A 22,050-nucleotide genomic window follows, 5' to 3' on the forward strand; every position below is an offset into this window, starting at 1 on the left:
ATTGTCGACCATTACCCAAATAACCTACCAGGTTTTCCATCTAAGAAATAAGTAAATTAAACAGTTGCTATCAAAATTAAAAAAAAAAAAAAGGAAAGAAAGGCTTCAGTCTCTGTCCATTAGGAGCTCTCAACATTGCTGGGAGACAGGACACAAATTTAACACCAGAGGCAGCATGTGCTGCAGTGGCAAATATACGGCCCTACAAAGGAGGGAGAGGATTCTGAAATTCCTGCTCAAACAAAACTCCTTTGAGAGCAGAAGCAGATCTTACTTCTGCATTTCCATAGCCTAGCACAATAAATATTTTTTAAGTTAATGAGTACATGGAACCAACCTGCACTTGGAGAGGAAAAAGTATTACATTCTAAGCTGAAGAAACAGTGGTGGCATGAAAGGGCATGACCTCTATGGGCATTTTCAGCTATAAAACGTGTAACAGAATAAAGGGACAGGAAATTGGAAAATCCTGTTCACTGAAGTGCAGAAGTTGAAACTTTATCTCTCAGCCAACAGGAAACCAGAAAGGATTTCCATGGTGTAAAGACAACCTATGTATGTACCTGTCCTCCTTACCAGGTTCCGTGAGGGTGAAGTCTGGGTCTTAAGGATTCTGGATCCTAGAAGAGCCTGGCACATGATTGGTATTTAAATAAATGTGAGGGAAAGGAAGGAAAGATCATACAAGTGCAGTGACACAAAAGGTTCTAGAGTAAGAGACCAGAAAGTCAAGCCAGGGGTGCTTTCCATCCACTTCTTGATATACTCAGACCTAATACAGTGATTCTCCAAAGCCTCTTCCCTTTGTTTCTGGTTGAATCAACAAAAATCCTCTCATGTACCAAACATGGGTATATGTCCCTTTCGGAAACAGAATGAAGCAATGGGGAAGGTTTGGGAGAATGTTAAGTAAACCACCCAACAGCTACTTATCAAGACAGTCCTGCCATTCTAGTGCTTCCACAAATTCTTTGAAAGTAGATACACTGGTCTCATTCTTACTGTATTTTTGACTAGAGCCATAAGGAGTAGAGGTGGAGGTAATCATGGTGGGGAAAATATGTGGAGCAGGTGTCAGTAAATGTTAGTTGCCCCTTTTCCTTACTGAATCTTCACAAGCACTCTCTGTATCCCTTAGTCTGATACTTCTTGCATTATCATCAGTGTTTCTACAGAGCTTTATAATTTTTCAAAGTGTTCTGCGTTCTATTCCATTCAGTCTTCATCACCACCTGATAAGCACACCAGATCCTACTATCTCATCCTTGCAGATGAAAAAGCCTAAATTCAGAGATTCAGTGAAGATGGGGAACGTAACTCAATTGCAGTTACTGGTATCAATAATAAACAGTATAGGTAGAAGGAATTTTCTAGTTTGCTGTCCCTTGAGGGCTGTCTTCTAGCCGGTTTCATATTGAGGGCAGAATGGGCATCATATATTTCTCAGTGCTAAAAACGGTAGAAGTGACAATACTTATCATTCGAATGTTTAACCAAAGTTGGGATATATTGTCAGACAACACAAGCTCTCTTCCCAGAAAAACCATAAAATTAACATAGCAGTTGGGGCGCCTGCGTGGCTCAGTCGGTTAAGCGTCCGACCTCAACTCAGGTCACGATCTCGCAGTCTGTGAGTTCGAGCCCCACGTCGGGCTCTGGGCTGCTGGCTCAGAGCCTGGAGCCTGCTTCCGATTCTGTGTCTCCCTCTCTCTCTGCCCCTCCCCTGTTCATGCTCTGTCTCTGTCTCAAAAATAAATAAACGTTAAAAAAAAAAATTAAAAAAAAAGTAACATAGCAGTTTTCATGAGAAAGAAATGTCAACCTCAACATTTCTCAATTATTAGCTTTTAAAATATACTGCTGAAATATAAAAGAACATATAAGAGTAAATTACAAGCATCGCTAAACAATCAAGAATACATCAGTCATTTCTAAAAGTGTTTTAACCTAAAATATATTTCAAAAATACACATATTAAACTAACACTAGAAAAGTATATAAGCAGGATTATGTTTCTAAAGGGAATCAAGAAGCACCTGGCTGGCTCAGTCGGTGGATTGTTCTATTCTTGATCTTGGGGTTGTGAGCTCAAGCCTCACATCGGGTGTTGAGATTGCTTAAAAATAAAATCTTTAAAAATAAATAATAAATAAGTAAATAGAATCAAAACCTGTATCATTTTGATCTCAATCATTTGCTCTCAATGGGTATCTGCTGGGGCGCCTGGGTGGCTCAGTCAGTTTAGTGTCTGACTCTTGATTTTGGCTCAGGTCATGATCTCACAGCTCATGGGTTTGAGCCCCGAGTCAGGCTCTGCACTGAAAGCACACAGCCTGCTTGGGATTGTGTGTGTATGTGTGTGTGTGTCTCTCTCTCTCCTTCTCCCCTGCTAGCGTGTGCACACGCTCTCTCAAAAATAAACTGGAAAAAAAAAAAACCAAAAAAAATGAGTATCCACTACCTCAAACAAATATTTATAGGATCAAGGATTTGTCTGTTTAATTCGTATTTTCTAAAACATAGAAGGTTTAGTTTGAGATCTTTTTTTCCCCTTAATCTAACTCAAAACCTTGCCAAATACCTCATTCTCTAAGGTAAAACTCTAGCCCTTAAACAATGTCTTTACCAACCTCCATACCAGCACAATCCTTAAATATCAACACAATCTTTAAAACAAAAACTGTCAGGGACACTTGGGTGGCTCAGGCGGTTGAGTGTGCGACTTCGGCTCAGGTCATGATCTCATGGCTCATGAGTTTGAGCCCCACGTTGAACTGAGCTCAGGCCGAGCTGTCAGCACAGAGCCTGAAGCCTGCTCAGATTCTGTCTCCATCTCTCTCTCTCTGTCTTTCCCCTGCTCGTGCACACTCTCTCTCTCAAATATAAATATTAATAAAAATAAGAAAAAAACTGTCAAATCTTAAAGAAAACATTATAGATTGTATCCAACACCATTAATGATAAATTTGACAAGTGGAGCAAATATAAATTCTAATTCCTTTATAGCCTAGATCCTCTAAAGGCATCTGTTAGAGATGTTTGTGCTAACCAAGCATGGTAGAGGGGAAAATTCCCCCACCCTCAGATGTCCATATCCTAAAACTCAAAACCTATGAATATGTTACTTTATATGGCAAAGGGACTGTAGATATAATAAATTAAGATTCTCAAGATGGCAAGATTATCTTTGGATTATGTGGTTGGGCCTGATGCAATCCCAAGGGTCCTTACAGGTAAAAGGAAGTAGGAAGGTCAAAGTCAGAGACTGAAAGGCTGGTCTGAAGATGCCATACTGTTGATTCTGAAGACAGAGGAAAGGCCCAAGAACCAGGAAATGTGGGCAGCCTCTAGAAACTGGGAATGGCAAAGAAATTTTTCTAGAATTTTCTAAAATCTTCAGAAGGGACACAACCCTGCCAATACCTTTTTTAACTCCGTGAGATCCACTTCAGTTGAGCCTCTAGAAGTATAACATGATAAATCTGTATTGTCTTAAACCACTAAGTGTGTGGTAATTCTGTTACAGCAACTAGAGGAAAATAATACAACAGGTTTAGCAAGGCACTATTTACCTGCCCCTCTGCCAGGATATCCAAAGGCTCATTATACGCAAGTCCCTATTATACATATACATTCAACTAAATAAACACTTAAGTGTACTATCTAGTTACTCCTGTAAGTACACATAACTCCTTGCTAACAATTCTATTTGTCCTTTAAGAAAGGGGCTTTTGCTTTACAGTTCAGTTTTGGAAGGCGATTTGCAAAAAAAGCTGGGGAAGTGGCGACCTGCTATTAATCCTTGGTGTCTACCAGGCTTACTGCATGACCTTGTTCCCTTGTATACAGCCTTACTGATTCATAATCAATTTACTTAACCTCTCTCTCAGAGGTTGTGGTTCTGTTAATGGTGATAGATCTCTAATTCATCTATACTCTTTCTTGGTCTGCTTTACCATATCAAATGGGCCATCAGAAAAGAGCAGTGTTAACAGGCCTACACATAGGTATAACTTGCAAATTTCTATGACGCCTAAATCCTTAAAAGTGTGGTACATAGAACGACAGCAGTGGCATCACCTGGGCATCTGTGAGAAACTCAGCATCAAGTCCCGTTCCATATCTTTATACCAGAAACTCCATTTTAGGGGCACGTGGGTGGCTCAGTCGGTTAAGTGTCCAACTCTTGATTTTGGCTCAGGTCATGATCTCACGGCTCATAAGTTCCCCCACACCGGGCTCTGCACTGACAGTGTGGAGCCTGCTTGGGATTCTCTTTCTCTCTCTCTCTCTCTCTCTCTCTCTCTCTCTCTCTCTCCACCCTAACCCCACTCATGCTCTCTCTAAATAAATAAATCTTTTAAAAATTTTTTAGAAAGGGGGGTGCCTGGGTGGTTCAGTCAGTTAAGTGTCCAGCTCTTGATTTCGGCTCCAGGTGATGATCTCACCGTCTGCAAGTTTAAGCCCCATGTCAGGCTCTGCGCTGACAGCACAGAGCCTGCTTGGGATTCTCTGTCTCCCTCTCTGCCCTAACCCCACTCATGCTCTCTCTCTCTCTCACTCTAAATAAAAATAAAAAACAACTTTAATTTAAAAAAGGGGGGGCACCTGGGTGGCTCAGTCGGTTAAGCATCCGACTCTTGGCTTCAGTTCAAGTCATGATCTACAGGTTCATGAGTTCGGTCCCCGAATCAGGCTCTGCACTGATGTGCAGAGACTGCTTGGGATTCTCTCTCTCCCTCTCTCTCTGCCCCTGCCCTGCTTGTGTGTTCTCTCAAAATAAACTGGAAAAAAAAATGTTTTTTTAATAAATAAATAAATACATAAATAAATAAATAAATAAATAAATAAATAAATAAATAAATCTTTAGAAAGAAAAAAAGAGCCAACTACATTTTAGCAAGGTCCCTAAATTATTTGTATACACATTCAAGTCTGAGAAGCACAAATACAAAGAGCCTCTGGCAAGGGTACCCACCATGCCCTACTTAATATATTTTAGGGACAAAAATCCCAATCAGGTTCTTATTTTCAGTTAATGAATGGAATCTTCTTAATTACCAAGATTTTCTTTTCAAGCACAAAGTTTTCTTAAGGCATAAATGAAAAACATGCTCCCTGCCCACTATTCACTACTACAATTTGTTGGAGTGGTAGGATGAAATATTGATGTAAACATATTCATTTGTTTTACAAAGTTTTTTCAAGGGTTAAGCATTCATTAAATGTTGTCAGTAGCCTTATGAGGTAGAAATCCACACAATATAGCTGAGGAAATATGTACCTACACTCAGAGACATTAACTAACTTGTCATAAAACATTTGGGAGAAGCCAGAATGCTAATCCAGACCTGTATAGTCTCCAAACCTATCCCTGTAACTACTACTCTATACTGTCAATCCTCATTATTTGTCGGTTCCATACTTACAAATTCTCCTACTCACTAAAGTTTATTTGTAACCCCAAAATCAATACTTGCTGCACTTTCCTGATCATTCAGAAACAGGTACACGTGCAAAGTGGCAAAAATCTGTAAACACTTGATGTACACATTCCCCCACACAAAGTGACGATTTGACTTGTTTCACCTCTCATAGTTTAAACAAGTGTCCTTTTCAGAGTCGATTTACTGACATATTTTTTGCATTTTGTGCTTTTTGTTGGTGACCTTGCACTTCAAAAGGGCTCCCAAGCAAAGTGCCTAAGTGCTGCCTAATGTTCCTAAGCCCAAGAAACTGTGATGTGCCTTAGGGAGAAAATACAGGTGTTTAGATAGGCTACACTACAGCATGAGTTACAGTGCCACTGGCTGTGAGTTCAATGTTAATCTATCAGTAACATATATTAAGGGAAACAGAAACACACAGAAGACAAGGTTACTACTGATCAGCTCACAGAAACGCTATGACCAGAGGCTCACAGGAACCTAACCCTGTATTTTCTCTAGGGGCAATGATTCATTATTTGCTAATATAAGATTCTCGGTGACTTTATAGAACATAACTACGTCAACTGTTAGGTGTACAGATTCAGCATGTAACAACAGGAAACCCACCAAATTAAAGAGTATTTTCAGAAACAAGAGGATAATTGTCTCCAAACCCAGAAACAATAGTTGAAGGCTCTTGACAGGATAACCACAGAGACAGGTGATGGTGTTATTTCACAGGCTTATAGATTAAAAACACTGGAATAATACACCATGCAAAGTCAGAAAGTGAGTATTACAACACATGGACAAAAATCAAGTGGTGGCTCCACGGCCATGCAAGATGATTCAACAGGGTAAGGGAACAAAGTGTAACAACCTTTGTTTACATTTATTACTTTAATCTCATCTTCAAATTCCACTGTGTTTTATAACTTCATAATTAGACCATAAAATGTGTTCACAATTTATAAATTCTACTGGCAATGCATGCTCCAATTCTGCTGATGGTGTATATGACCAAAAAATGTTAGGAGATCAGCACTGTAAAGGATCAGAATCAGCACCTGAAAAGAAAACAAACTCCAGAGGCATATTGCCTGCAGTGAGGGGCGTGGCTAGAGGCTTTGAGAATTCAGATGCACTGTGAATATCTAAGGAAAGCTGGGCTCTACCGCTGCTCTGCCTCCAACAAATTGTAATGATCTTCACACAGGACATCCCTCCAGGCATCAACTCATGAGAAATTAATTAGTCGTCTGAACATTCACTGCATGATTCCATCTAGGAGCCCCTCCTGTTCTAAAAATTAGACAATGCTATGACTCAAGAGAAAATAAGATACACTAGCTGGTAAATAAAACCATTGTTTTTGTTGTCTGACACCTAAGGGCTGAGGCATGTCGTAATAGAGCAGCAGGCTGTCCAGAGAACACCATTTCCCAGACTGGGAGGAGTCTAGGGAATCCCATGAGCTATTGCAAACTGTTAAGTTTTATCTTACATAGGAGCGCCTGGGCGGCTCAGTTGGTTAAACATCCAACTTTGGCTCAGGTCATGATCTTGCGGATTGTGAGTTCGAGCCCCACATCGGGCTCTGTGCTGACATGTCGCTCAGAGTCTAGAGCCTGCTTCAGATTCTGTGTCTCCCTCTCTCTCTGCCCTTCCCTCTCTCACACTTTCTCTCAAAAATAAACATTAATAAAATTTATTTTTAAAAAGTGCTATCTTATATAGTTAAGGTACATCATATACACATTTAACTGTAAGTGCTCAGCCCCCCCCCCCAAAAAAAAGGAGAGGAAAAAATAACCAGAGCCAGTGCTGGCAATCTGTTATTCCACTTAATGGGGGTGTTCTGTTGCCCAATGAAACAGTCTCAGTTTCCCACTGTCTCTTACAGTGTGAGTGGCTCAGTATGAGGCCAATGTTTGACACAACATATTTTTCATTTATATCACCTAATCCCAAACCAACTACTTCCTCTGATGCTAAAGGGAAGAAGCAGGGATATGTTTCCACCCTAAAGGAAAAATGAATGCATGACTTACTGAAAATGGAAATCAGCCTATAAAGAGGAATGACTTCCTAAATTGCTTCCTAATTCCTAATTGCTTCAAGAGCAATTTTTGACAATACTCAATTTTCATAGTATATTCAACTACAGAACCAAATCTGCAAATAAAGACTCAACTATAGTTATTATGGTTCAAGGGTTCACTCCTAAACCTATCACCAAAAGGCAGTATATATTTTTTTTAAATGCTTATTTATTTCTGAGACAGAGAGAGACAGAGCATGAGTAGGGGAGGGGCAGAGAGAGAGGGAGACACAGAATCAGAAGCAGGCTCCAGGCTCTGAGCTGTCAGCACAGAGACCGACGTGGGGCTCGAACTCACAAACCGTGAGATCATGACCTGAGCTGAAGTCGGTCGCTCAACCAATTGAGCCACCCAGGCATCCCTCCAAGAGGTAGTATAAATTAAAATTTGTTACCATATCCTTTTACGATACTTCGTGTTGATTGAAGTGTTATCATATCAACTGTGTCATTTAACATACACAGAAGCCAAGCAAAGACACGGAACAAGCACTGTGGTTTCCATTTTAGAGATCGAGTGCAATAATGTAAAATGTAAGAGTTTCTCAGACAGACAATCTGGGTTCAAATCCTAGGTATAATAGTTCAACTTTTAAGAACCTTAATTTCCTATCAGTAAAATTCAGACAGTGCACACACCTCAGAGTTTCTGAGAATGAGTCAAGTATACAAGTCACCTATATACAATACTCAATGTTTGTTTCCATAGGAAGTGGGGCTACATGTTCCATACACCTAATGTGACTAATAAAGTCCAAAGTAAATAAAGTCCAATTCCCACCTCCATCCTCAGAGATTCAAGAAGGACATAATTTAGTACCTCTTTAAAAGATGTTAAAAAACAAACAAAAATAAATAAATAAAAGATGTCCAAAAGTTAGTCTCTGACATAGTCTTCAAAGTTTTTTGTTCAAGTAAATTTGTGAAATGCCACTCTCTTGAAGACTTATAAAACGTGTGTGTGTGTGTGTGTGTGTGTGTGTGTGTGTGTGTGTACTTATGATAGAAAAGCTCAGAGAAGCTGTGCAATGAAGAAACCTAGTTGAATATGTATAGCCTAACATTTCCCAAAAGTGCATTTAATAACGGAATCCTTTTTGCATAGTTACTATAAATATCCACACAGACTTAATGCTCTTCTTAACATACTTTTATACTTGGGGCACCTGGGTGGCTCAGTCAGTTAAGCGTCTGACTTCAATTCAGGTCATGATCTTGCGGTTTGTGAGTTCGAGCCCCGTGTCAGGCTCTGTGCTGACAGCTCAGAGCCCGGAGCCTGCTTCAGATTCTGTGTCTCTCCATCTCTCAGCCCCTCTCCTGCCCATGTTCTGTGTCTCTCCATCTCTCAATAATAAATGTTAAAAAAAATTTTTTTTAAATAAAAAAAACACAACATACTTTTATACTTGATCTTAGCCAAAAGGCAGAGAAGTGATGAACATACTTTTAGAAACACCAGTTTTGATAAAGTAATGTGTAACAAATTAATAACAGGTTATTAGACTACAATAGATCGATAATCATTATGAAAAAATAATAATAGATTATAGGACAAAGCACAAGAAACTATCCTTTGAATAAAATCCCCAAATCATTTTTGTAGCCTGCCTTGACTTTACCTATAGATCAGTGTCAAACTTAAAAAAAAGAAAAATCTATTTAGGCCATGAAGGCATTTTAACTCTCAGGAAGATGTCAGAATAAGTCTACCATAAACAAAGATTTCAAGAAGTGGCTCATAATGTCATCTGGCAGAAGACAGGATTGGGAAGAGGTGGGAGAGGCACCTATATTTTGTTATAAAACTGATTTGCATGGGGCTACCTGGTGGCTCAGTAGGTTAAGCATCTGACTCCTGGTTTCAGCTCAGGCCACGAACTCATAGTTTGTGGGTTCAAGTCCCACATTGGGCTCTGTACTGGCAGCACAGAACCTGATTGGGAGTCTCTCTCTCTCCCTCACTCTCTGCCTATTCCTTGCTCTTGCTCTCTCTCTCAAAATAAGCATTAAAAAAACTGATTTGCATGAAGTATCCTATTCCCTAACCAACTTTCCAAGAATGGGATGTATATATCTTATGCCACATCACTACCTCTCCTGTGATTACCCTTGGTGGAGATAATAAGCTGTGAACTACAAACCACAAATATGAGGAATCATTTTTTCTCTGAAAACTCTAAGAAAGCAATGGTTCTGTCACAATCAGTAGGAAAAAGAAAGTCAACTCCATTAACAGCATTTGGTCAATCCTGAACATTTCTGCAGAGGCCTCTGACATGATTAAAAACTGAGAAAAAATGTCAAATTAGATTTCTTAGGAACATGTGCTAAGATGGTATTGTGATTCTTCTAAACAATTTGCAAGTGGTTCTATATTGAAGTCCTAAAATGTTTATTTGATTGACATCAAGAAAATCATTCTTCACAGGTAATTTTCAAAATAAAACTAACTTGGGTGCCTGGGTGGCTCAGTCAGTTGAGTGGGACTCCTGTTTGGCTCAGGTCATGCACGATCTCAAGGTTGTGAGATGAAGTCCCATTTCCAGCTCTGTGCTGAACGTGGAGCACACTGAGGATTCCCTCTCCCTCTGCTCCTCTTTCTCTCTCAAAATAAATCAACATTTTTTAAAAACAATTTTAATGTTTATTTGAGAGAGTATGAGCAAGGAAGAAGCAGACAGAGACACAAAATTCGAAGCAGGTTCCAGGCTCTGAGCTGTCAGCGCAGAGCCTGACGCAGGGCTCAAAGTCAGTTGCTTAACGGACTGAGCCACCCAGGTGCCCCAATAAGCATTTTAAAATAAAATAGGGGCGCCTCGGTGGCGCAGTCGGTTAAGCGTCCGACTTCAGCCAGGTCACGATCTCGCGGTCCGTGAGTTGAAGCCCTGCGTTGGGCTCTGGGCTGATGGCTCCGAGCCTGGAGCCTGTTTCCGATTCTGTGTCTCCCTCTCTCTCTGCCCCTCCCCCGTTCATGCTCTGTCTCTCTCTGTCCCAAAAATAAATTTAAAAAACGTTGGAAAAAAAAAAATTTAAATAAATAAATAAATAAATAAATAAAACTAACAAAAAATTTTAAAGCTCACGGGGTGCCTGGGTGGCTTAGTTGGTGAAGCGGACAACTTCAGCTCAGGTCATGATCTCTCGGTTTGTGGGTTCAAGTCCCGCCTAGGACTCTGAGCTGACACCTTGGAGCCTGGAGCCTGCTTCAGATTCTCTCTCTGTCCCTCCCCTGCTTGTGCTCTCTTTCTCTCTCTCTCTCTCAAAAATAAAAAAATAAAATAAAATAAAATAAATTTTTAACTCAGGGTGCCTGGGTAGCTCAGTCAGTTAAGTCACCGACTGGATTTCAGCTCATGATCTCTGTGCTGACAGCACTGAGCCTGCTGGGATTCTCTCCCTCTTTCTCTCTGCGCCTTCCCTACTCTTTCTGTCTCTCAAAATAAACAAATAAACGTAAAAATATTTAAAACTCAGACCGCTTTGTTTGTTGAAAGATGGGTTTTTCCTACGTTGTAAGTAACCTATTACTGTATGTAAACGCTTCTAGTTAATGCTTTTATCTTAAACCTCTAGAAATCAAATAAAGGGTAGACTAGACCAAGGAATTCTTTTACAAATTACACTAATGCTTGCTACTTACTCTGATAGAACGTATGTATTTTTTAAAACTCTGCTAAAAGCAGAACTATATGCTTATGAATTACGTGTAGGCAAGTGTTTGGTTAATAATGACACCCTAGAAGAAAGGCTCTGTGTAAGAGCTTCAAGTTTCCATGGTGTTCAGAGGAAAATGAACGGAATCTAGACATGTTTGATCTATAGCTTAATAAATCAGCGCTACATTCCACCTTGCCCAATCCAATAACACGAAGCATGCAGTTGACCACTAATGTTGCAAGAGTGGGAAGGGGCGAAGAATAACCACCATGGTCCAAGATACCAGGGTTACCTGAAAAGTTATCTTGACACTTCACTCTACGTTTTGCGCGACTAGACGTCTCCAGGACCACTCCATCGCAGCCACCGCCTAGCCAGGCCCAACCTAGAGCCAAGCAGGCGCTCACCTGCGGGGCGACAGGGCGCACACCTGGCCGGCGGGAGGCGCCCACCTCGCCTCTCCCAGTCCGAGCGCATCTGCCCTCCTCCACCCTTTTTCGCCACCATCTCCACCCATTCCCCACCCATCAATCAGCATCTAACCAAGGACAGGGAATGGCGAGGATGATGAACAGGGTGCGGTGACGAAAAGATCCCCGCAACCTGCCGCAGCCTTTCTACTTCCTCCCATCTCAGAGCGGCGCAAAGCCACACCACCTTTCCTACGCTTCGCGTCTGTAGTACAAGGCCTGCAATACCTAAAAAAAATGTTTTTAATGCTTTTAAGCACAAGTCACTTCCCCGCTCCCTTCCGCCCCTCACCTTCACGAAAGCAATCGGGGTTGTGGTACCTTCGATATCTAACAGGATCACAGTGACTTCGGCGGGCACGCAAAGCACGACCATTTCCCTACCGGATGCAACTACCAGAATCGGCCTACTGGTAGGTAGGGCAGAGGGCGGCGCCGGCTGCGCCCTCAGCACCGTTCTGGGCTTCCGACAGCCCCGCAAGAATCGCCCACCCGGCAACTGCGTGCGGCCCGAAGCTTAAGGTACAGGACCACTTCCACGCCCCTAAAGGTGGATCACACGGCCGTACAGGGGCCCAGAAGTACAGAGCTGCCAAGGGCCAGAGGACGAGACCACGTGGGCAGGGAAAGGGGGCGGTCCTCGCAGGGTTCCGAAGGGGTGGGGGGAGGTAAATGCGTCGATGCCGATTGGCCGCCAGAGGGCCTCGAACCCGATCCGTCAAAATGGGCCTCGCGTGGGCGGGAACAAAGAAGCGAACGCGGGAGCCGGGTCCGCGGGCGCGCGCGCGCTCTCCGCAGACTGGTTGAGCGAGCGGGAGAGGCCCGGGGCACGTGCAGACGGGAGCCCCGCGAGTGGCGCGCCGGGGATGTGAGTGCCCCTTGCCCTCTACGGCACCTAGCCCCCTCCCCGCCCACTGCCTCCGCTTTTGCATATTTACAGTAACCTGACCGGGCTCGCGCCCCTCCTCCCGTCCTCAGCCAGCAAAAGAGGCCGTACCGGGACTGGTTTGCCTGACTACGTCGGCCCGGGCTCCCGCCGATCGGTTAGGGAGGCCCGCCGCGCTACCTCGGCCCGCGCGCCTGTAGCGGTAGCGGAAGAGGCGCCCGCGCCGCGCCGCTGTCCGGAGGGGCCACCGCGCGCCCGCTTCCTGTTCGGCTGGTTCCAGCCAGCTCGAGGACAAAACACGCGTGCGCGCGGCGGAGCGCGCTCGCTGTCTCAGCCGCCGGCGCCGGGCGCAGTCCGCCTTTTTCTGGAGCGACCCGGCCACGGTGCTAATCGATAGCAGCAGCCGCCACCGCAGCAGTCCGCACTGGGGGACCGAGGGCTTTGGAAAAAGGCGGGGTTGATGGCTCTGTACTAGGAGTGGGCTGGACCGGACGCCAGAGACAAAGGCTCTCAAGACAAGAGGGACTGTGGCCCTGCGACGGCACTGCTCGGGATTTTTGACCCCAGGACTTTTCGCCCCTTCGTTTTTCTCTTCTGACGCTTCTCTCATCTTAAGCCCGCGTCCCCTCACCCGCGACCTCGCTCCTCACCGGGAGGGCCGCGATGGAGGTCCCGCCCCGGCTCTCCCATGTGCCGCCGCCATTGTTCCCCTCTGCTCCCGCTACTTTAGCCTCCCGCAGCCTTTCCCATTGGCGGCCGCGGGCGCCTCGGCAGCTCGCCCCGCTCCTCCCTTCGCTCGCTCCCAGCTCCGCCCGGCAGGGGGCGCGCCGGGCCCAGCGCCACGTCACCGCCCAGCAGCCCTCCCGATTGGCGGGAGGGGCGGCTATAAAGGGAGGGCGCAGGCGGCGCCCGGATCTCTTCCGCCGCCATTTTAAATCCAGCTCCATACAACGCTCCGCCGCCGCTGCTGCCGCGACCCGGACTGCGCGCCAGCATCCCCCGGCCGACAGCTCCGCTACCATGGAGGACATGAACGAGTACAGCAACATAGAGGAATTCGCAGAGGGATCCAAGATCAACGCGAGCAAGAATCAGCAGGATGACGGGTACCGCACGCTTCTCTCTTCCCCCTCCCCCAGCGCGCCGCACGCGCCCTTCATCCTTCGGGAGCCGCGCGCTATCCCGGTTCTTGCCCCAAGTCGATTCCTCGCGTGCCCGCCGGGCCCCACTAGCTTAGAGGAAAGAGGAAAGTAGGAAACGGAGGGGTGACTCCAGCGGAGGGTGGGGGAAGGGCGGAGGAGTTGGAGGAGGAGGGCGGCGGCGGCGTCTGTGCCCCGAGTGCGCAGGCGCCGCGTGGGGCCCGAGGGGGAGGGGCCGGCCTCGCTGCGCCACATGCTGCAGCTGCTGCCGCCTTTTCATTGTGTCTGTGCTAGGGCCCCGCGCAGTTTTCCTGGGCGGTGTTACGGAATTACTCGTTTGGAATCGGTGTGTGAGTGGTACTTGGATCCCCAGGACGTGTTAAGAGTTCTTTAGGTGGCGTGTTGGCCTGACAGCTGTGAAAGAGGATGAACCTAAGTTGTGAGGGATCAGCTTAGGAAGTTGGGGTTTTTAAATCTTAAAGCAATCGAACATACTTTGCTGATCTTGTTTAAACTTCGTATCATGAAGCATGGCGAGCACGCTGTCCACTGTTTCGAATAAGCGACCTCGATGGAATTGGGGAGAGGGTTTGTGTTTTTTGTTTTAATACTTGATCTGTAGACCCGGATTGAATTCCTTGCATATACAGTTAAACTTCCCCGTGCTTGGTTCGTAGTTAACATAACTCCAGAACTGAAGTAATCGTGTGAGGCGCTGCTAATCTTTTTTAAAAAAATAACTTTATTTCTAGTAAAATGTTTATTGGAGGCTTGAGCTGGGATACAAGCAAGAAAGATCTGACTGAATATTTGTCTCGATTTGGGGAAGTTGTAGACTGTACAATAAAAACAGATCCAGTGACTGGAAGATCAAGAGGATTTGGATTTGTGCTTTTCAAAGATGCTGCTAGTGTTGATAAGGTAGGAGCAGGTTTTGCATTGTAGTCCTTCTGTGTACTTTTCAAATTGTCTGGGGATTTTCCTTGCATAGCGTTGTCAGATTAAATTTGTCTTGTAGGTTTTGGAACTGAAAGAACACAAACTGGATGGCAAATTGATAGACCCCAAAAGGGCCAAAGCTTTAAAAGGGAAAGAACCTCCCAAAAAGGTTTTTGTGGGTGGATTGAGCCCAGATACTTCTGAAGAACAAATTAAAGAATATTTTGGAGCCTTCGGAGAGGTGCGCTTTATGACTACTTTTGTGTATGTTTATGTAATCCCGGCTTTTTACAGAAAAGAACATTATCCGATGTGGAAGAGATTAAACTAACTACTCAGGTCCTTTTTAGTCACTACCTTAATCACTGTTTACTGTGCTATGATGGAAACCGATACTGAATTTGTTTTGGCCAAATCACAGGTGCTTTGGTGTGGTCAGTGTTTGGACTTCTACCAATGGCATCTGTTGGGTACAAAATAATAAATGAAGTTTTGCTCTCCTTTCTAAATGCTTCACAGACGAATCTTTGCAGTTTGAGTTGACAGTAAAGTAGGAGCTTTTATACAGATGTAATGTGACTAGAGTAACATGCAATATGTGTTTGAAACTTGGAAAGGACCTGGGGTGTTCTAAAAACTTTTGGTAGCTTTTATCATTACTGGATGATCGTGAGTGTGCTTCTTGATTTCAGATTGAAAATATTGAACTTCCCATGGATACAAAAACAAATGAAAGAAGAGGATTTTGCTTTATTACATATACAGATGAAGAGCCAGTAAAGAAATTGTTAGAAAGCAGATATCATCAAATTGGTTCTGGGAAGGTAAAGCCATCTTGATTCTATTAAGTGAAAATGTTGAGAGTGGTTTTTGTTTCTTTTAGTGAATTTCTCAATTTGTTTTGAGAAGAATAAAAGGGCTTGACATAGTAAAAATTCTGTTTGTTTTTTTAATGTGTTTATAGTGTGAAATCAAAGTTGCACAACCCAAAGAGGTCTATAGGCAGCAACAGCAACAACAAAAAGGAGGAAGAGGTGCTGCAGCTGGTGGACGAGGTGGTACTAGGGGTCGTGGACGAGGTGAGACTTAATTCTTTGAAGATGGCTCAGTGGTTTAGGCTGCAAATTGCTAAATAGGAATAAGCCCATAAGAAACTAAAGCTAGTTTTAAACTGTTTGAATATGAAAAATTCTCAGGTTAGTGGGTGGGTTTTTGTTAGTTTACTGGTTTCACCTCTTCAAAGAATGGCCAGCCTGACAGGGCCATTACGAATGGAGAAATAATACCACTTAATGTGGTTAAGATTACATGGTACCTCATGGCATGATAGGGTTTTTTTTGGGCAGGAGTCCTTGTTTTAAAGCTTAAACAATCTACCTGTTTTCACCTTCTCCTGATTTTCCTTCCTGTTAAAGTTTATTTATTTTGAAGGACAGTGCGCCCCTGTGCGCATGGCCGAGGGGCAGAAAGAGATAATCAAAGGCAGGCTCTGCTTGAACTCAACAAACCTTGAGATCATGACCTGAGCTGAAATCAAGTCTGTTGCTTAACCAACTGAGCCACCCAGGTGCCCCTGTCCTGATTTTCCATTACATGTAGGAAGCTTGATAACTGGCACAATTGGACTTTCTGCCCCCTTTTATGATAATTAAAATAATAATTTTGTCCAGTCAGATAGCAATATAGATGTACATTCTGCTTGTTTAAGATTTGTGGAGTGAGAGACAGGAACACAACATTTTATGTTAGGATTGGGGGTCAGAAGTTGTCTCCTAACAATCATTGTGCATTGTTTCAGGTCAGGGCCAAAACTGGAACCAAGGATTTAATAACTATTATGATCAAGGATATGGAAATTACAATAGTGCCTATGGTGGTGATCAAAACTATAGTGGCTATGGCGGCTATGATTATACTGGGTATAACTATGGGAACTATGGATATGGACAGGGATATGCAGACTACAGTGGTAAGAATATTTAACTTAATTTCATAAACCAATGGTATTAAAATTCAGTGTTAAAAGTGCAATCCCATTCTGCAATTGTGTGTGGGTTTTCCGTTTTTTGAAGTGTTTGGGAGTTTTTGAAGCATTTGATAGTCATAGGATGGTTACCGACAAAGACTTTGGTTAGAAATGTTCTGGAGTATGTGATACATGACTAGTTTATAATAGCTATTTAAAATACATGGTTTGATGTTTTGGCATGCAGAGTATTACACATTTAATAATTTTCTATTAATATTTATGATGAAACTTTTATAGAAAGCATTCTTAATGTAATTTTTTTGTGTTTTCAAAATAGGCCAACAGAGCACTTACGGCAAGGCGTCTCGAGGGGGTGGCAATCACCAAAACAATTACCAGCCATACTAAAGGAGGACGTTGGAGAAAACAGGTGTGTATAAGAGTACAAGAAACCAGTGGAAATGTCTAATTTAATTTAAAGATCAATAGACAAATGAAAAATAAGTAAAAACAAAATATTATGTAGTCTGTTTTTACTAAATTGTTAATTTTTTAATTGCTTTATGAGCCTGTTTTGCCTAAAGTGTCTATAGATCTTTAACTTTAAAGTCTTATCTCACCTTCTTTAGTATTACAGAAAAACTTAAGAGTTTTTCTGTTTGCTTTGTGTACCAGGTGGTCTAGAGGAATAATTAAACATTTTTAGAACTATTAACAGGTAAAGTACTGAAATGGGTACAACTTAAGGAAAACAAGAATGTTGTCTTCTAACTCTGACATTATACCTTGTTTGTACCCGCCAGCGGGAACTTCATTGCAGGCCGTGTGTCACCCTGACCACGTCTATCTCTGGGGGTCGCACGTTGCGGGCAGAGCGCAAGGCATACACCAGAAAACGCTGTCCTGTGGTATGGTCTCTTCCAACTTCATGTACCAGCGTAAAGATTAAAGTGGAAAACTTCAGACTTTGGCTTCTTTTTTAATCTTTTTGAAGATTAAGTGTCTAAACTTAACTTAAATGGTTTTTTACAGGAGTTAAAGTACATAAATGCCTTTTTACAGCTTAATCATTTTGGTCTTCTGTTTAGTGTTGTATTTCAATTGTGGAGCCTCATTTTAAGTGTTCATTCTTTAAGATTTAATGCTTGCTTTTTCTTTTTATAGCTAATAGTGAAATCTACAAACCAAAACAAGAACTTTAAAATCTGGGATATAAATTAAAGATCATATGCACACAGCAATTCGTGTTCTTATAATATAATAAGCCTATTAGGAATTCATTTTTGTAAGAGCATTTTTTGGCTTACTAGAGATGCTTCTAGTAGACCTAAATCTAGTATACTTCAGTCTGAATATGGGAACATTGCATTCCCTGATTCCTTACTAAATTTAAATTCACTATCATTTGGGAACTGCAGGGTGAATATTAATTACCCAATCTACATTTTGCAATTGAATATGCATGTGATCTTTAATTATTGAAGAAAAGAATAAATTGAGGACTTAAAACAATTCATGAAAGTGGACCTTTGAAAGCTTTCAGAGTTACACAAATCTAATTGCTATTTTGTTTTTGTTTTTAGGAGGAGATTGCTAAAGTTAACCCATCTTGCAGGACGACATTGAAGATTGGTCTTCTGTTGATCTAAGATGATTATTTTGTAAAAGACTTTCTAGTGTACAAGATACAACTGTGTCCAACTGTATATAGCCGCCAATTAGTTTTCTTTGTTTTTACTTTGTCTTTTGCTATCTGTGTTATGACTCAATGTGGATTTGTGTTTATACAAATTTTATTTGTATGATTTCATGTTAAACCTCAAATAAATGCTTCCTTATGTGATTGTTTTTCTGCGTCAGGTACTAAATAGCTCTGTAAAAGTGTAATTTAAAATAAGCAATAATTAAGGCACAGTTTATTTTGTAGGGAATATTGGTCCATAGGGAGAAACTGTGGTCCTTTTACGAATAGCCAGCTACAGTGTGCCCCTGTTCCCCCTTTTTGTTAGATGTAGTCTATGCTCTAAGGCTTCATTTCCCTGCTGAGGTTTCCACCACACCTGTAACGTTTCTCTGTGTATTTGGAGACCTTGTCATAGTGTTGTCATTAGTGGAAGCTTTCTAGCAGACCATCAGTCTTCTGGATTATATTTTGAAGAACTGTACCTTTTTAGCACAAAGCATGTTGGTAGTTCCTTTTTGTAAATAGAAGTGATTGTGCTTTGTTCCTGTCTCTGGAAAGCCATTGATTAGGGTAAGCTCATTCAGAATCTGGTCTGTTAGAGCTTTGGCTAATTGTAATACCATGACTTTACTTGTTTTCTTGATTAAAACATCCAGATATACCCAGGGAAAAGGCACTGTTAAACAGTGTGTTGGAGCTACAGTTTGAGTATCCGAAATCGTTACAAGGATTTTGGCAGATAGGTATGAGGTGGTTAAAATTTGAGCAAAAGTTAGATGCAGATATTTGAAGTAGTGACTTGAGGAAGTCAGTTGTATTCTATTGGTATTGTCACAGCAAGCACCAAACTGAACAAAATGTTTTCTTTTAGGAAGCTATATTGGGTGTTAACTGTTAATGTGGTGTGAGTTTTTAGAAAAAGTCATGCTAGTAGATTCCATCATTTTTAATGCATTAGTGCATGAGCTGCATAGTTAAGCATTCCATATTCAGACATAGGAGTAGTGAGGAAAAGTATAATTTAAATTTTATGTATGTCAATGCAAATCTAAGGTGACTGAGTCATTACAACAGATTTTCCTGGTGAATCAAGCAGTTTTAGCTCTAGGTTTTGGAGAAATTCCTGGGTAAATCTAAGCTTCAAATTTTACATTCAGTGTAGTTGGATTTAAGGTTTTTTTTAAGTTTTGTTTCTGTGGTTCTACATTAGCCTTTAGGATTGGCATACGTGTTCATATGCAGAGCAGTTGATCTCACCTTCAACCAAATGTAAATTTTTTATGCTGATGAACCTGCCTTTTGTTTTATTTGGTGCCTGCAGCTTTCTTTGTTTAATGATGTTTGTACTCGCTGGCTATCAAGTTACAATGCACTTGGCCTTGTTCTGCTCCTGTTTTGCTATTTGACCTTAAACCTAGGCCAAGTACCAATGTTGGTTATTGCAAGGGACTGTTTATTCTTTCAACATGCAACCTTAGGGAACAAGGGAGATTTTCATTTTAAGTTACGTTGTCAAAGTCTGTAGGTGCAGTGTCTAGGGCAGTGAATCCTGTTAAGTTCAAATTTATGATTAGGTGACAAGTTGACATTGAGATTGTCCTTTCCCTGATCAAAAATGAATAAAGGCTTTTTAAACAAAATCCAAACTCTTCAATCAAGTCTTGGTATATATGGCTTTGAAGAAATACACTACATCTAGAGATTATTGTCTGAGGTTTACAAAAAACAATGTGCTTGCTTTTTTACCCCCTCAAGAGGCTTTGGACTCTTATTAAGAATTTAGGCTCTTTAAGTGCCAAATGATGTAAATTTTAAATAAGCCAAGAAAAGTGCTCTAGGCACTTGATTTTGATGAATGAAAGTTATCAAGATACCCTGAAGTATTCATTTAGAACTAATTTGATAAGTTAATTGAAGGGGTGAGGATGGAAATTCTGAAAGCCTATGACAAACATTCAAGTAGCCTGTGTATTTTCTTAAGTATGCTATCTGAATGGTTTTGACCAAGTTCTGTGTGGTGTTTCTCATCCTAATAGAAACTTGATTTCATTAGTTTCAGTTAAATTTATATAATTGGGTATATTAAGAATTAAGATGTGTGTTGGGGTACTAATGTGGATAAGCAGAGCTTTTATTCCATTATCCGATGCATCATTCAAAATGGTGATAGGGACTGGACTTCTTGATAATCTTACACTTTAATAATTTTTTAATATATGAAAACTTCATCACTACCCAATACCAAGATTTGATAAGATGTCAACCACGGGATGCTAAATTTCACTGAATCACTTTTAAGGATGCTGCAGTTGTATAAACTTTTTTATTGCCTTTTCTATGAAGTCATAAAATATGGTCTGTTAGGATTAGATGGGGTTTCGTATTTTTGTCTTGGGTTGGATGTGGAATTGCAACAAATTTTGGTTGAAATGGTAAGAAACCACCTATAACACTTCACTGCTTTTTATAAACTAGGATAGAATATAGTGCTGTCCTGGGGATTATAGGAAAATAAACATTCTGAAGATTTGTGTTTATGTGGCAGTTTGACCCCTGGTTTTATTCTTTTAGGAGTCATTTAAGAGGTGCACCCCTTTGGGTTGCTGTCTGGCTTAGGCAGTGGAGCATGTGTGTTGATCCCAGGGTTGTAAGTTTGAGTGCCATGTTGGGGGTAGAGAAAACTTAAAAATCTTTTTAAAAAGGTGTACCCCCCATTTGGGGGGAGGTATATTGTCAGAGGGTGTTGGGAGTAAGTTGTAGGGTGTTTGTTCTTTTAAGTTTGTTTTGAGAGAGGGGAAGAGAGTCCCACAAACCGTGAGGTCATTACCTGAGCCAAAATCCAGAGTCAGACACTCAACCGATCGAGCCATCCAGGTGCCTGGAGTTGTAGTTTTAAAAAGGATATTCAGTATAATTTCAGATTTACTTAAAACCTAGAAATGTTGAATAACAAAATGGTTAGAGTTTATCAAAGGCCAACACAAATTAGAAATATGTAAGAAAGTGTCTTGCAGGAGTGCTTGGGTGGCTCAGTTGGTTAAGCGTCCTACTCAATTTTCAGTTCAGGACAGGATGTCAGGGTTTGTGAGATAAAGTCCCCTAACAGACTGCACGGACAGTGTGGAGCTGCTTGGGATTCTCTCCCTCTCTCTGCCCCTCCCTGCTCATGTGCTTGCTCGCACGTGCTCTCTCTAAAAAAAAAAAATTTTCCTTATGCTGTTCCAGTGGTTATGTCCTTTCAAGAATCTGACCAAAAATGAATTCTCTTCTGACAGAAAAATGCCTATCCATACATAAATATTTTAAGGGTGGATTCAGAGAAATTCTTTGAAAGCTATCTACTTTAAAAGGCTCTTGCGGGGCGCCTGGGTGGCGCAGTCGGTTAAGCGTCCGACTTCAGCCAGGTCACCATCTCGCGGTCCGTGAGTTCGAGCCCCGCGTCAGGCTCTGGGCTGATGGCTCGGAGCCTGGAGCCTGTTTCCGATTCTGTGTCTCCCTCTCTCTCTGCCCCTCCCCCGTTCGTGCTCTGTCTCTCTCTGTCCCAAAAATAAATAAAAACGTTGAAAAAAAAATTTAAAAAAAAAAAGGCTCTTGCAGTTGGTGGCTTTTATGGTAATTGACTAAAATTTACTGAATTTGCTATCATTGATGAGGTTGCACAAGGGGTGTCTTCAGATGTTCTCTACTTCGGTATTTGTGTCTTGGGTTGTCAACACTTACATAGGGTGATAGTTTTATTAAAAGACAGGAGCTGCCAACCCCACAAAAGGCCCTAT

General features: G+C 41.9%; 2 protein-coding genes across 7 annotated transcripts in view; one reads left to right on the top strand and one right to left on the bottom strand.

Moving 5' to 3' along the window:
* The window catches only part of ENOPH1 (enolase-phosphatase 1), a 38,299-nt gene extending 26,009 nt beyond the window's left edge, over positions 1-12,290 (bottom strand). The window contains exon 1 of one of the 3 annotated variants that reach the window (XM_040479974.1): positions 11,950-12,290. In XM_040479974.1, coding sequence (XP_040335908.1) covers positions 11,950-12,033 — 84 coding nt within the window. In that variant the 5' untranslated portion in view covers positions 12,034-12,290. The remainder of the gene's footprint in view (positions 1-11,949) is intronic. The other 2 variants (XM_040479972.1, XM_040479979.1) reach the window with 2 other exon arrangements.
* A 399-nt stretch (positions 12,291-12,689) lies between these two features.
* On the top strand, positions 12,690-19,914 carry HNRNPDL (heterogeneous nuclear ribonucleoprotein D like). 4 transcript variants are annotated; one of them, XM_040479923.1, is made up of 8 exons: positions 12,825-13,649; positions 14,435-14,603; positions 14,701-14,862; positions 15,314-15,445; positions 15,586-15,700; positions 16,420-16,590; positions 16,928-17,020; positions 18,174-19,914. In XM_040479923.1, exons 1-7 carry the CDS (start codon positions 13,207-13,209, stop codon positions 16,996-16,998), a joined length of 1,263 nt encoding a protein of 420 aa, XP_040335857.1. In that variant the 5' UTR covers positions 12,825-13,206; the 3' UTR covers positions 16,999-17,020; positions 18,174-19,914. The 4 variants fall into 4 exon arrangements, with proteins under 4 accessions (XP_040335883.1, XP_040335875.1, XP_040335867.1 ...); XM_040479949.1 differs by lacking the exons at positions 16,420-16,590; positions 18,174-19,914 and adding an exon at positions 17,394-17,498 and having other exon boundaries at positions 12,690-13,649; XM_040479941.1 differs by lacking the exon at positions 16,420-16,590 and having other exon boundaries at positions 12,692-13,649.
* Positions 19,915-22,050: the final 2,136 nt, after the last annotated feature.

This window comes from Herpailurus yagouaroundi, unplaced genomic scaffold, assembly GCF_014898765.1.
Source record: "Herpailurus yagouaroundi ecotype Mexico unplaced genomic scaffold, PumYag 28, whole genome shotgun sequence".
Classification (NCBI taxonomy): Eukaryota; Metazoa; Chordata; class Mammalia; order Carnivora; family Felidae; genus Herpailurus; species Herpailurus yagouaroundi.